The sequence below is a fragment of the Pristiophorus japonicus genome, chromosome 9 (genome assembly GCF_044704955.1).
Source record: "Pristiophorus japonicus isolate sPriJap1 chromosome 9, sPriJap1.hap1, whole genome shotgun sequence".
Classification (NCBI taxonomy): domain Eukaryota; kingdom Metazoa; phylum Chordata; class Chondrichthyes; family Pristiophoridae; genus Pristiophorus; species Pristiophorus japonicus.
The window spans coordinates 219811525-219824605 of NC_091985.1; the positions used below are offsets into that span (position 1 = coordinate 219811525).

At 46.4% G+C, this 13081-nt stretch overlaps 1 protein-coding gene across 1 annotated transcript; it reads left to right on the top strand.

The window, feature by feature from the left end:
* Window positions 1-10113: 10113 nt before the first annotated feature.
* LOC139274148 (zinc finger protein 774-like) lies at window positions 10114-11677 on the top strand (the record flags this gene model as incomplete). Its single annotated transcript, XM_070891189.1, has 2 exons — window positions 10114-10166; window positions 10981-11677. Coding segments are annotated over exons 1-2 (750 nt in total), but the record flags the coding sequence as incomplete, so codon positions are not given.
* Window positions 11678-13081: the final 1404 nt, after the last annotated feature.

Here is a 13081-nt window from a genome sequence, read left to right on the forward strand (position 1 = left end):
GATAAGTACTACTCTTGAAGCATTGATCACTCGAGATATGTAGTATTCGAATAAACAAACACAGATATGGAGAGTTGCAATTTATTGATTGGCGTCGTACTTGACCCTGAGATGAGCTTCCGAACCCATATTCCCTCAATCACCAAGTACGTTTACTTCCAGCTCCATAACATCACCGGTCTCTGCCCCTTCCTCAGCTCATCTGCTCAAACCCTCATCCATGTCTCTGTTACCACTACATTGGACTATTCCATGCTCTCCTCATCGGCTTCACACCTCGCAAGCTTAAGCTTATCAAAAACAATCCTTACTCAAGAACACAAATAGCAGCAGGTGTAGGCCATATGGCCCTCCCGTCTGCTCCACCATTCAGTAAGATCTCTATTTGATAGAGAATTTCAAAGATTCACAACTCTTAAGTGAAGAAATATCTCATCTCAGTCTTAAATGGCCAATCTCTTATCCTAATACTAGGACCCCTAGCTCTAGACTATCCAGCCTGTGTCAATTCTATGTTTCAATGATATCACCTTCCATTCTTCGAAACTCCAGAGAATATAGGCCTATTCGAATCAATCTGTCCTCAGCCCCCTCATCCCAACTTGTACTAATTTCCATTCACCCATCACCCCTGTGCTCACTGAACGACATTGGCTCCTGCTCCATCGATTTCAAAATGCTCATCCTTGTTTTGAAATCCGTCCAGGACCTTGCCCCTCCCAATTGCTGTAACCTCCTCTAGCCCTACAACCCTCAGAGATCTTTGCATTCCTCCAACTCTGGCCTCTTGAGCAGCCCCAATTTTCATCCCTCCAATATTGGTGGCCATACCTTCAGCTGCTGAGACCATAAGCTCTGGAATTCCCTCCTTAAACTTCTCCAGCTTCAAAATGCTCCTTAATACCTACCCTTTTGAACAAGCTTTTAATCCTGTGCTAATATTTCGTTACGTGACTGGGTGTCAAATTCTGTTTGCTAACAGTCCTGTGAAGTGCCTTGGGACATTTTACTATGTTTAAGATGTGATATAAATGCAATTTGTTGCTGGTAACTGAAGATATTTTAAATTGTAATATAACGAAACTACAGGCATGGGAAATTGCAATAGATTGATAACTGCAGAGGAAGAGGATTGTTTTGTATTGCTAACAGCGTGAATTATTTTAACGTGAGGTGGCCCTTGCACATTAGCTACCACACGGGCTTGGCAAAGCAAGGTCTTGGTCCAATGGCAAGGGGATCCAAGACGACTGGACACCAGGCTCTGCTTCATGATTCCTCTGGCACTGACTCTCACTGGGGTACAGTTTCCTCTGGCACTGACTCTCACTGGGGTACAGTTTCCTCTGGCACTGACTCTCACTGGGGTACAGTTTCCTCTGGCACTAACTCTCACTGGGGTACAGTTTCCTCTGGCACTGATTCTCACTGGAGTACAGTTTCCTCTGGCACTGACTCTCACTGGGGTACAGTTTCCTCTGGCACTGACTCTCACTGGGGTACAGTTTCCTCTGGCATTGACTCTCACTGGGGTACAGTTTCCTCTGGCACTGACTCGCACTGGGGTACAGTTTCCTCTGGCACTGACTCTCACTGGGGTACAGTTTCCTCTGGCACTGACTCACTGGGGTACAGTTTCCTCTGGCACTGACTCTCACTGGGGTACAGTTTCCTCTGGCACTGACTCTCACTGGGGTACAGTTTCCTCTGGCATTGACTCTCACTGGGGTACAGTTTCCTCTGGCACTGACTCGCACTGGGGTACAGTTTCCTCTGGCACTGACTCTCACTGGGGTACAGTTTCCTCTGGCACTGACTCACTGGGGTACAGTTTCCTCTGGCACTGATTCTCACTGGAATACAGTTTCCTCTGGCACTGACTCTCAATGGGATACAGTTTCCTCTGGCACTGACTCTCACTGGGATACAGTTTCCTCTGGCACTGACTCTCACTGGGATACAGTTTCCTCTGGCACTGACTCTCACTGGGATGCAGTTTCCGCTGACACAGATTACTGTGTATCTAATTCGTGCTGTCACTGCCCTGGGAGTGCTTGATGGGACAGTATAAAAGGAGCTTCGATCTTTACTGAACCCGTGTTGTACCTGTCCTGTGATTGTTTGTTGGGACAGTATAGAGGGAGCTTTGCTCTATCTAACCCGTGCTTTGCCTGCCCTGTGAGCTTTGATGGATCGCTGTAGGGGAAGCTTTTCTCTGAATCTAACCTGTATTCTACCTGCCCGAGTTGTATCTGATGGGACAGTGTAGAGAGAGGTTTACTCTGTATCTCATCATAATCATTGGCAGGCCCTTGAAACATAGAAAATAGGTGCAGGAGTAGGCCATTCGGCCCTTCGAGCCTGCACCACCATTCAATATGATCATGGCTGATCATGCAACTTCAGTACCCCATTCCTGCTTTCTCTCCATACCCCTTGATCTCTTTAGCCATAAGAGTCACATCTAACTCCCCTTTGAATATATCTAACGAACTGGCTTCAACAACTTTTTGTGGTGGAGAATTCCACAGGTTCACAATTCACTGAGTGAAGAAGTTCCTCCTCATCTCGGTCCTAAATGGCTTATCCTTCGACTGTGACCCCTGGTTCTGGACTTCTCCAACATCGGGAACATTCTTCTTGCATCTAATCTGTCCAATCCTATTAGAATGTTATATTTTTCTGTGAGATCCCCTCTCATTCTTCTAAATTCCAGTGAATATAAGCCTAGTCGATCCAGTCTTTCTTCATATGTCAGTCCTGCCATCCCGGGAATCAGTCTGGTGAACCTTCACTGCACTCCCTCAAGAGCAAGAATGTCCTTCCTCAGATTAGGATACCAAAACTGTACACAATATTCAAGGTGTTGCCTCACCAAGGCCCTGTACAACTGCAATAAGGCCTCCCTGCTTCTATACTCAAATCTTCTCGCTATGAAGGCCAACATGCCATTTACCTTCTTCACCGCCTGCTGTGCTTGTATGCCACCTTTCAATGACTGATGTACCATGACACCCAGGTCTCGTTGCACCTTCCCTTTTCCTAATCTGTTACCATTCAGATAATATTCTGCCTTCCTGTTTTTGCCACCAAAGTGGATAACCTCACATTTGTCTACATTATACTGCAATCTGCCATGCATTTGCCCACTCACCTAACCTGTCCAAGTCACCCTGCAGCCTCTTAGCGTCCTCCTCACAGCTCACACTGCCACCCAGCTTAGTGTCATCTGCAAACGAGGATGACTTGCTTCCACGCCAAAAAAGGATGAGTTCACAGGTGTTTCAATGAAGGACCTAATATTCCAGGTCCTGAACTACATCCTGAAGGGTGGAAGATGCCTGTGCGTGGCTTTTTTTAACGTATGGTGGCCGTTGCACGCCAGCCACCACATGGGAAACTCAGTATCTAATCTGCTGTGCCTGTCCTGGCATTGTTTGATGGGATAATATAGAGGGAGTTTTACTCTGTATTTAACCCAAGCTGTACCTGCCCTGGGAGTGTCTGATAGGACAGTGTAGATGGAGGTTTACTCTGTATCTAACCTGTACTGTAACTGCCTTGGGAGTGTTTGACGGGACAGTATAAATTGGGCTTTATGCTGTATCTAATGTGTACTGTACCCGCCTTGGAAGTATTTGATGGGACAGTGTAGAGGGAACTTTACGCTGTATCCAATCTGTGCTATACCAGTCCTGTGAGTGTTTGATGGGACAGTGTAGAGTGAGCTTTACTCTGTATCTAACCCGTGCTGTACCTGCCCTGCGAGTGTTTGAATAGACAGTGTAGAGGGAGCTTTGCTGTATATCTAACCAGTACTGTACCTGCTCTGGGAGTGTTTTTGGGACAGTGAAGAGGGAGCTTTACTCTGCACCTAACCCATGCTGTACCTGCACTGGGAGTGTTTGATGGGATAATGTAGAGAGAGGTTTACTGTGTATCTAACCTGTGCTAACCTAGCAAGTTGTGAGGAGGACGCAAAGAATCTACAAATGAATATAGATAGGCTAAGTGAGTGGGCAAAGCTTTGGCAGATGGAGTATAATGTGGGAAAATGTGAGGGTATCCATGTTAGTAGGAGTAATAAAAAAGCAAATTATTATTTAAATTTTGAGAGATTACAAAATGCGGTGGTACAGAGGGATCTGGGGGTCCTTGTACATGAAACACAAACATTTAGCATGCAGTTACTGCAATTAATTAGGAAGGCAAATGGAATGTTGGTCTTTATTGCAAGGGGGATGGAGTATAAAAGTAGGGAAGTCCTGCTGCAACTGTACATGGCGTTGGTAAGACCACAACTGGAGTACTGCGTACAGTTTTGGTCTCCTTATTTCAGGAAGGATATACTTGCACTGGAGGCAGTTCAGAGAAGGTTCACGAGGTTGATTGCTGAGATGAAGGGGTTGTCATTATGAGAAAGGTTGAGCAGGTTGGGACTGTACTCATTGGAGTTTAGAAAACGTAGAGGTGATCTTATTGAAACGTATAAGATTGTGAGGGGGCTTGATAGGGTGGATACAGAGAGGATGTTTCCCCACGTGGGGGAATCTAACACTAGGGGGCATAGTTTCAGAATAAGGGGTCGGTCATTTAAAAGGGAAATGAGGAGGGATTTCTTCTCTGAGGGTTGTGAATCTTTGGAATTCGTTACCTTAGAGAGCTGTGGGGGCTGGGTCATTGAATGTATTTAACATGGGGATAGACAGATTTTTGAAAGATAAGGATTATGGGGAGTGGGCGGGGAAGTGGAGTTAAGGCCTGGATTTGATCAGCCATGATCTTATTGAATGGCGGAGCAGGCTCGAGGGGCCAAATGGCCTACTCTGCTCCTATTTCTTATGTTCCATACCTGCCCTTGGAGTATTTGATGGGATAGTGTAGAGGGAGACTTACTCTGTATCTAACCCATGCTGTACCTGCCCTGGGAATGTTTAATTGGACAATGTACAGAGAGCTTTATGCTGTATCTAATCAGTGCTGTACCTGCCCTGGTAGTGTCTGATGGGACAGTGTAAAGAGAACTTTACTCTCTGCATAACCCGTGCTGTACCTGCCTTGTAAGTGATTGATGGGACACTGCAGAGGGAGCTTTGCTCTGTATCTAACCCATGCTCTACCTACCCTGTGAGCTTTGATGGGTTGGTGTAGGGGGAGCTTTCCTCTGTGTCTAACTCGTACTCTACCTGCCCTAGTTGTGTTTGATGGGACAGTGTAGAGGGAGCTTTAGGCTGTATATAATCCGTGCTGTACCTATCCTGGGAGTGTTTGTTGGGACAGTGTAGAATGAGGTTTACTCTGTATCTAACCCGTGCTTTATCTGCCCTGTGAGTGTTTGATGGGACATTGTAGAGGGAGATTTACTCTGTATCCAACCAGTACTGTACCTGCCCTTGGGAGTGTCTGACGGGACAATATAGAGGGAGGTTTATTCTATTTAATCCGTGCTGTACCTGCCCTGCAAATTTTTGGTGGGACAGTGTAGACGAAGCCTTACTCTGTTTCTGACCTGTGCTGTACCTGCTCTGGGAGTGTTTGATGGGACAGTGTAGAGGGAACTATACTCTGTATCTGACCCATGCTATACATGCCCTGCGAGTGTTTGATGGGACAGTGTAGATAGAGGTTTATTCTGTATCTAACACAGGCTATACCTGCCTGGCATTGTTTGATGGGACAGTGTAGAGGGAGCTTTAATCGGTACCTAACCCGTGCTGTAGCTGCCCTGAGAGTATTTGATGTGACAGTGTAGAGGCAACTTTACAATGTATCTAATCCATGCTGTACCTGTCCTGGGCGTGTTTGATGGGCTAATGTAGACAGAGATTTGCCGTGTACTGAACCTGTGCTAACCTAGGAAGTTGAGAAGGACACAAAGAATCTACAAAGGGATATGGAGGGGCTAAGTGAGTGGGCAAAAAATTGGCAGATGGAGTATAATGTGGGAAAATGTGAGGTTATCCACTTTGGTAGGAAAAATAAAAAAGCAAATTATTATTTAAATGGGGAGAGATTACAAAATGCGGTGGTACAGAGGGATCTGGGGGTCCTTGTACATTAAACACAAAAAGTTAGCATGCAGGTACAGCAAGTAATTAGGAACGCAAATGGAATGTTGTCCTTTAATGCAAGGGGGATGGAGTATAAAAGTAAGAAAGTCCTTCTACAACTGTACAGGTCGTTGGTAAGACCACACCTGGAGATCTGCGTGCAGTTTTGGTCTCTGTATTTAAGGAGGGGTATACTTGCACTGGAGGCAGTTCAGAGAGGTTCACGAGGGGTTGATTACTGAGATGAAGGGATTGTCATATGAAGGAAGGTAAAGCAGGTTGGGCCTATACACATTGGAGTTTAGAAGACTTAGAGGTGATCTAATTGAAATGTATAAAATTTTAAGGGGGCTTGACATTGTAGATGCAGAGAGGATGTTTCCCCTCTTGGGGGAATGTAGAACTAGGGGGCATAGTTTCAGAATAAGAGGTCACCTGTTTAAAACTGAAATGAGGAGGAATTTCTTATCTGAGTGTCATGAATTTTTGGAATTCTCTACCTCAGAGAGCTGTGGAGGCTGGGTCATTGAATGTACTTAAGGCGGGGATAGAGACATTTTTGAATGATAAGAGAGTCAAGGGTTATGGAGAGCGGGAGGGGAAGTGGAGTTGAGGCCAGGATCAGATCAGCCATGAGCTTATTGAATGGCGGAGCAGGCTCGAGGGGCCAAATGGCCTACTCCTGCTCCTATTTCTTATGTTCTGTATCCATCCTTTGAGGTTTTGATGGGACAGTGGAGAGAGAGATTTGCTCTGTATCTAATCTGTGCTGTACCTGCCCTGGGAGTGTTTGATGGGAGTGTCGAGGGAGCTTGACTCTCTGCCTAACCCATTGCTGTACCTGCCTTGTGAGTGTTTGATGGGACAGTGTAGTGGGAGCTTTCCGCTATATCTAATCCGCACTGTACCTGCCCTAGGAATGTTTGATGAGGCAGTTTAGAGGGAGATTTGTTCTACATCTAACCCGTGCTGTACCTGCCCTGCCATTGTTTGATAGGGAAGTATAGAGGAAGCTTTACCCTCTGCCTAACCCATGCTTTACCTGCTCTTGGAATGTTTGTTGGCCGGTGTAGAGGGATTTTTACTTTGCATCTAACCTGTGCTGTGCCAGCCCTGGGAGTATTTGATAGGACAGTGTAGAGGGATTTTTACTTTGCATCTAACCTGTGCTGTGCTGGCCCTGGGAGTATTTGATAGGACAGTGTAGAGGGAGCTTTACTGTGTATTAAGACCTGAGGTTGCAAGCCATCAGGTCCAAGGGACTTTTCCACCTTTCGTCCCATTATTTTACTGAGCACTTTTTCTTTAGTGATTGCTTTAAGTTTCCCCCTCGTTATAGCCCCTTGATTATCTATTATTGGGGTATTTTTAGTGTCTTCTACCGTGAAGACTGATACAAAATATTTGTTCAAAGTCTCTGCCATTTCCGTGTTCTCCATTATTAATTCACCAGTCTCATCCTCTAAGGACCAACATTTACTTTAGCTACCCTATCCTTTTTACATACCTGTAGAAGCTCTTTTTATATTGCTTGCTAGTTTACTCTCATAATCTATCTTCCCTTTCTTTATTATTTCTTAAGTCATCATTTGCTGTTTTTAAAAACATTTGCCAATGCTCTGGCCTCCCACTAACCTTGGCCACTTTGTATGCCATTGTTTTCAATTTGATCCCATCCTTTACTTCCTTCATTAACCGCGGATAGTTCCCTCGTCGCTTAAAGTCTTTCCTTCTCACCAAAATATATTTGCTTGTGGCTCGGGTCGTAATCCAGAGATTATTGCCTTTGTGGTTCTGCTTTTTAATTTAGACCCTAACTGCTCAAAATCCTCAGCAGAACTCCTTTCTTGTTCTGCCTATGTCATTGGTACCTACGTGGACCACGACAACTGGATCTTCCCCCTCCTACTCCAATCCCTCTCCAGCCCAGAGGAGATGTCCTTAACCTTGGCACTTCGCAGGCATCACAGCCTTCAGGACTCACGCACTCAGCTGCAGAGAACAGTATCTATCTCTGAAACTATACTGTTCCTAACACTGCAACATTTCTTTTTACTCCCCCCACTTGAATGTCCTCCTGTACCACGGCGCTGTGGTCAGTTTGCTCATCCTCCCTGCAGTCCCTGCCCTCATCCAAACAGGGAGCAAAAATCTCGTACCTGTTGGACAATTGCAAGGACTGAGGCTCCTCCATCACTATCTCCTGGGTCCCCACAGCTGCCTCGCTCGTTGTCACACCATCCTGTCCCCAACCACGGACCAAATTTGAATTGATGAATCTAAGGGGTGTGATGCCTCCTGGAACACAAGGTCCAGGTAACTCTGCCCCTCCCTGATGTGTCGCAGTGTCTGCAGCTCGGACTCCAGCTCATCAACGTGGAGCCGAAGTTCCTCGAGCAGCCAATACTTGCTGCAGATGTGGTCGCGTTGGACCTCAATGGGGTCAACCAGCTCCCACATGCAGCAGCAGTAACACATCGCCTGCCCTGCCATCTCGAATGTATTCAATTAATTACGTTTTTACATTTTGAAAGTTTATATTTTTAATCCCAGCTCGTAATTTAAACCAATGCCCAAGAAAAGAGAGAAAAACTGACCAACCAATCACTTGCCTGCTTTTCTGTGATGTCACACTTTGAATCTTTTTACTTCTTATCCTCCCAGGTCACTTGGTGATGTTTCGGCTGTCTGCTCGGCTGACTCATGCCCTTTGTAGGTTATCGCTGCTCCCGCTCTCGTGCCCTTTCTGAAGGGATGGGCGCAAGTAGGGTTTTCCCCTCATATTGGTTCTCTCAGCACCTGCTGCAGGCCCAGTCTCGTAGCTATGTCCTTCAGCACTCGGCCAGCTCGGTCAGTAGTGGTGCTACCGAGCCAGTCTTGATGGACATTGAAGTCCCCCACCCAGAGTACATTTGGTGCACCTTGCTACTCTCAGTGCTTCTTCTGAGTGATGTTCAACATGGAGGAGCACTAATTCATCAGCTGAGGGAGGGCAGTAGGTAGTCATCAGCAGGAGGTTTCCTTATCCATGCTTGACCTGAAGCCTCGAGACTTCATGGGGTCCGGAGTCGGTGTTGAGGACTCCCAGGGCCACACCCTCCCGACTGTATACTACTGTATCGCCACCGGTGGGACAGGACATACCCAGGGATGGTGATGGAGGAGTCTGGGACATTGGCTGAAAGGTATGATTCTATGAGTATGACTATGTCAGGCTGTTGCTTGACTAGTCTGGGACATCTCTTCCAATTTTGGCACAAGTCCCCAGATGTTGGTGAGAAAGACTGGGCTGGGTGGGCCGTTGTCGGGTCCGTAGCCGGTGCGGAGGTCGATGCCGGGTGGTCCGTCCGGTTTTATTCTTATTATTGTTTTTCGTAGCGGTGGATCAATTGATGAATCAATATGATCTTATTGAATGGTGGAGCAGGCTCGAGGGGCCAAATGGCCTACTCCTGCTTCTAATTCTTATGTGCTTATTCCCTAGCCCAGATCCTGTCTCTATATTAAGAGCAATGGTCCCCACACTGACCCTGGGGGACACCACTGTTTACATCCCTCCAGTCTGAAGAACATCCATTAACCACTACTCTCTGTTTTCTGCCCTTTACCCAACTTCCTCTCCACACTGCCCCACTCCCTTTAATACCATGAGCCTTAATTTGATCAACAAGCCTCCTGTCCAGCACTTAATCAAACACCTTTTGACAATCCATCCACTGCATTCACTACATCCATTGCATTTCCTTTCTCACTGCACTGTGTTATTTCCTGCAATAATCCCTGCTGTCTGTCCTGAATGAATCCATTTCACTACCAAATGTTGAGACGTTTACTTCTGTAACCAGAATCTACCCGTGCAGGGGTAAAGCGCTCTATCAATGACACCAGGAGCCCAGACACGGGACCGGGCTGTGCTCTGAGCAGGCGCAGTGCCAGTGGTGGAGGTGGTCTGAGGCGGAAGAGACATTCCGCGAGTCAGTCGGAGCTTGTGGGCTCAGCGGAGGAATTAGACCCCTGGGTGGGCAGCTTCATAAACACCTGGTGTAGGCCTCAGGCCCCGAATATGAACCGGCAGGACACATGTTTGACCCGCGGTGATGGACCCGACTGCTCGGGGTAACTAACCGAATTCTTAGACACGATCAGCGTGCCTGCGCGGCCATCTTGGTACAGGAGCAGAGGGTGGGCGGGGCTTTAGGGTCCCAGTGATCTGGAGAGACAATCATTTCCTCATTTATTCTCAGTCTGCACAGTCAGGATGTAGAACTGAACCCAACCAGAGAAGAGGGAGTGAGAAAACTGCAGATGGAAGAAAGAAATGATGGAGGTGGTGCGATGAGTTTGGATTTCAGCACAGGGTGGAGGGAGAGTGTGTGGGATGGGAATTTACAGCTTTGGAGAACAAGAGAGGAAAGAATGTTCCATAAAAAGTAGGATTGTCTGCCCTCAATTTCTATCCTGCACTTCCAGTGCTGACTTTTGTAAACACCTTTTACAGGATATTAGAAAAGGAGGATTTACAGACGGGAAACTAGAACCAATCATATCAAGATCTGACAGAGTCACTCGATTCACTTGAATATCATCAGCCTTTGAATGTGAAAGGAGAAACATTTGTCTGTTCTGTCTGTGGGAAAATATTTCAAACATCAGTGTGACTGGAAAAGCACCGAGACACACACACCCGAGTGAGAGTGTTCTAGTGCACTGACTGTGGAAAGAGCTTCGACCAGTTACACAGCCTGAAAAAACATCACACCATTCACAGCGGGGAGAAACCGTACACATGTTCTGTGTGTGGACGAGGCTTCAACTGATCGTCCAAACTGGAGAGACACAAGGACACCCGCACCATGGAGAAACCGTGGGAATGTGGGGACTGTGGGAAGGGATTCAATTGCCCCTCTGCGCTGGAAATTCATCGACGCAGTCACACCAGGGAGAGGCCATTCACCTGCCCCGGGTGTGGGAAAGGATTCACTCGTACATCCAACCTCACTGAACACCAGCGAGTTCACACTGGGGAGAGGCCGTTCACCTGCTCCGTGTGTGAGAAAGGATTCACTTGTTCATCCAGCCTGGTGAGACACCAGCGTGTTCACACTGGGGAGAGGCCGTTTACTTGTCCCGTATGTGGGAAGAAATTCACTGCATCTTCACACCTCATTAAACACAAGCGAGTTCACACTGGGGAGAGACCGTCCGTCTGTCTCGTATGTGGGAAACGGTTTGCTAAATCATCTCATCATCTGAGTCACCAGCGAGCTCACACAGGAGAGAGGCCGTTCATCTGCTCTGTGTGTGGAAAGGGATTCACTAATTCATTCGAGCTTCATGCTCACCAGCGTATTCATACCGGGGAGAGACCTTTTACCTGTTCTGTGTGTGGGAAGGCATTCACTCGTTCATCCCACTTCACTGAACACCAACTTGTTCACACCAGTAAGAGACCGTTTAAATGTTCTGACTGTGAAAGGAGCTATAAAAGCAGAAATGATCTGATGAAACACCAACGCACTCACACTGGGGAGAGACCGTTCATCTGCTCCGAGTGTGGGAAGGGCTTCACTCTTTCATCCAACCTGCTGACACACCAACGCATTCACACTGGGGAGAGGCCATTCATCTGCTCCAAGTGTGGGAAGGGCTTCACTCGTTTATCCAACCTTCAGTTACACCAGCGAGTTCACAAGTGACTGCAGGGGTTGGATTCTGCTTTTATTGTTGCCGTTAATCACATCCAGGACTGAACCCTGTTCACTTGGACAGTTGGAGTTTGTTGCTGCTGGTGTAATTAATCCCTATAACTGGGCTGGAGTTTAATTTTCTGGATATCATAGAATCATAGAATAGTTACAGCACAGAAGGAGGCCTTTCGGACCGTCGAGTCTGTGCCGGCTCTCTGCAAGTCCCACTCCCCACCCTTTCCCCTGCAAATGTTTTATTTCTGGTACTTATCCAATGCCCTTTTTGAAAGCCACGATTGAATCTGCCTCCACCAGCTTTTCAGGCCGTGCATTCCAGATCCTAACCACTTGCTGCTTAAAACAAAGTTTTTTCTCATGTCGCCTTTGGTTCTTTTGCCAATCACCTTGAATCTGTGTCCTCTGGTTCTCGACCCTTCCGCCAATGGGAATATTTTCTCTCTACTCTGTCTAGACCCCTCATGATTTTCGAGCACCTCTATCAAATCTCCTCTCAACCTTCTCTGTTCTAAGAAGAACAACCCCAGCTTCACCAGTCTATCCATGTAACTGAAATCCCTCATCCCTGGAATCATTCTTGTAAATCTTTTCTGCACCCTCTGTCAAACAACGATCAAATAAATCAGCTTTGTTTCCAACAGACAGTGAGTCGATTCCTTGATTTCTCCAAGAGGAGACTAATTGATGTCCTGTTATCGACTGTTCCTTTTCTCCTTTGTATTTATAAAGTGCCTTTCACGGCCTCTGTTTTAGTGATGTTGGTTGAGGGATAAATGTTAGCCAGGACACCAGAGAGATTTCTTCAAAATAACGTCATGGAATCTTTTATGCCCACTTGAGAGGTCAGATGGTTCTGATTCTCAGAAGATCAAGATGTAGAATCAGTTTGGGTGGAGATAAGAAGTAATAAGAGAAAGAAGTCACTGGTGGGAGTAGCCTATCAGGACAGCATATAAATCAAGAAATAATGGAGGCTTATAAGAAAGGTACTGCAATAAGCATAGACGATTTAAATCTTTATATTGATAGGATATATCAATATAAAGATTAGGTAGCCTTGAGGAAGAGTTCATAGAGTGTATTTGGGATGTTTTCTTAGAACAATGCGCTGTGGAACCAACCAGGGAGCAGACTATTTTAGAATTGGTAATGTGTAATGCGACTGGGATTAATTCATGATCTCATAGTAAAGGATCCTCTTGGGAAGAGTGATCATAGTATGGTAGAATTCCAAATTCGGTTTGAGGGTGAGAAACTTGGGTCTCAAAATAGTGCCCTGAAAAATAAAGGCAATTACAAAGGAAGGGTAAGACAGTAGATAAGGAG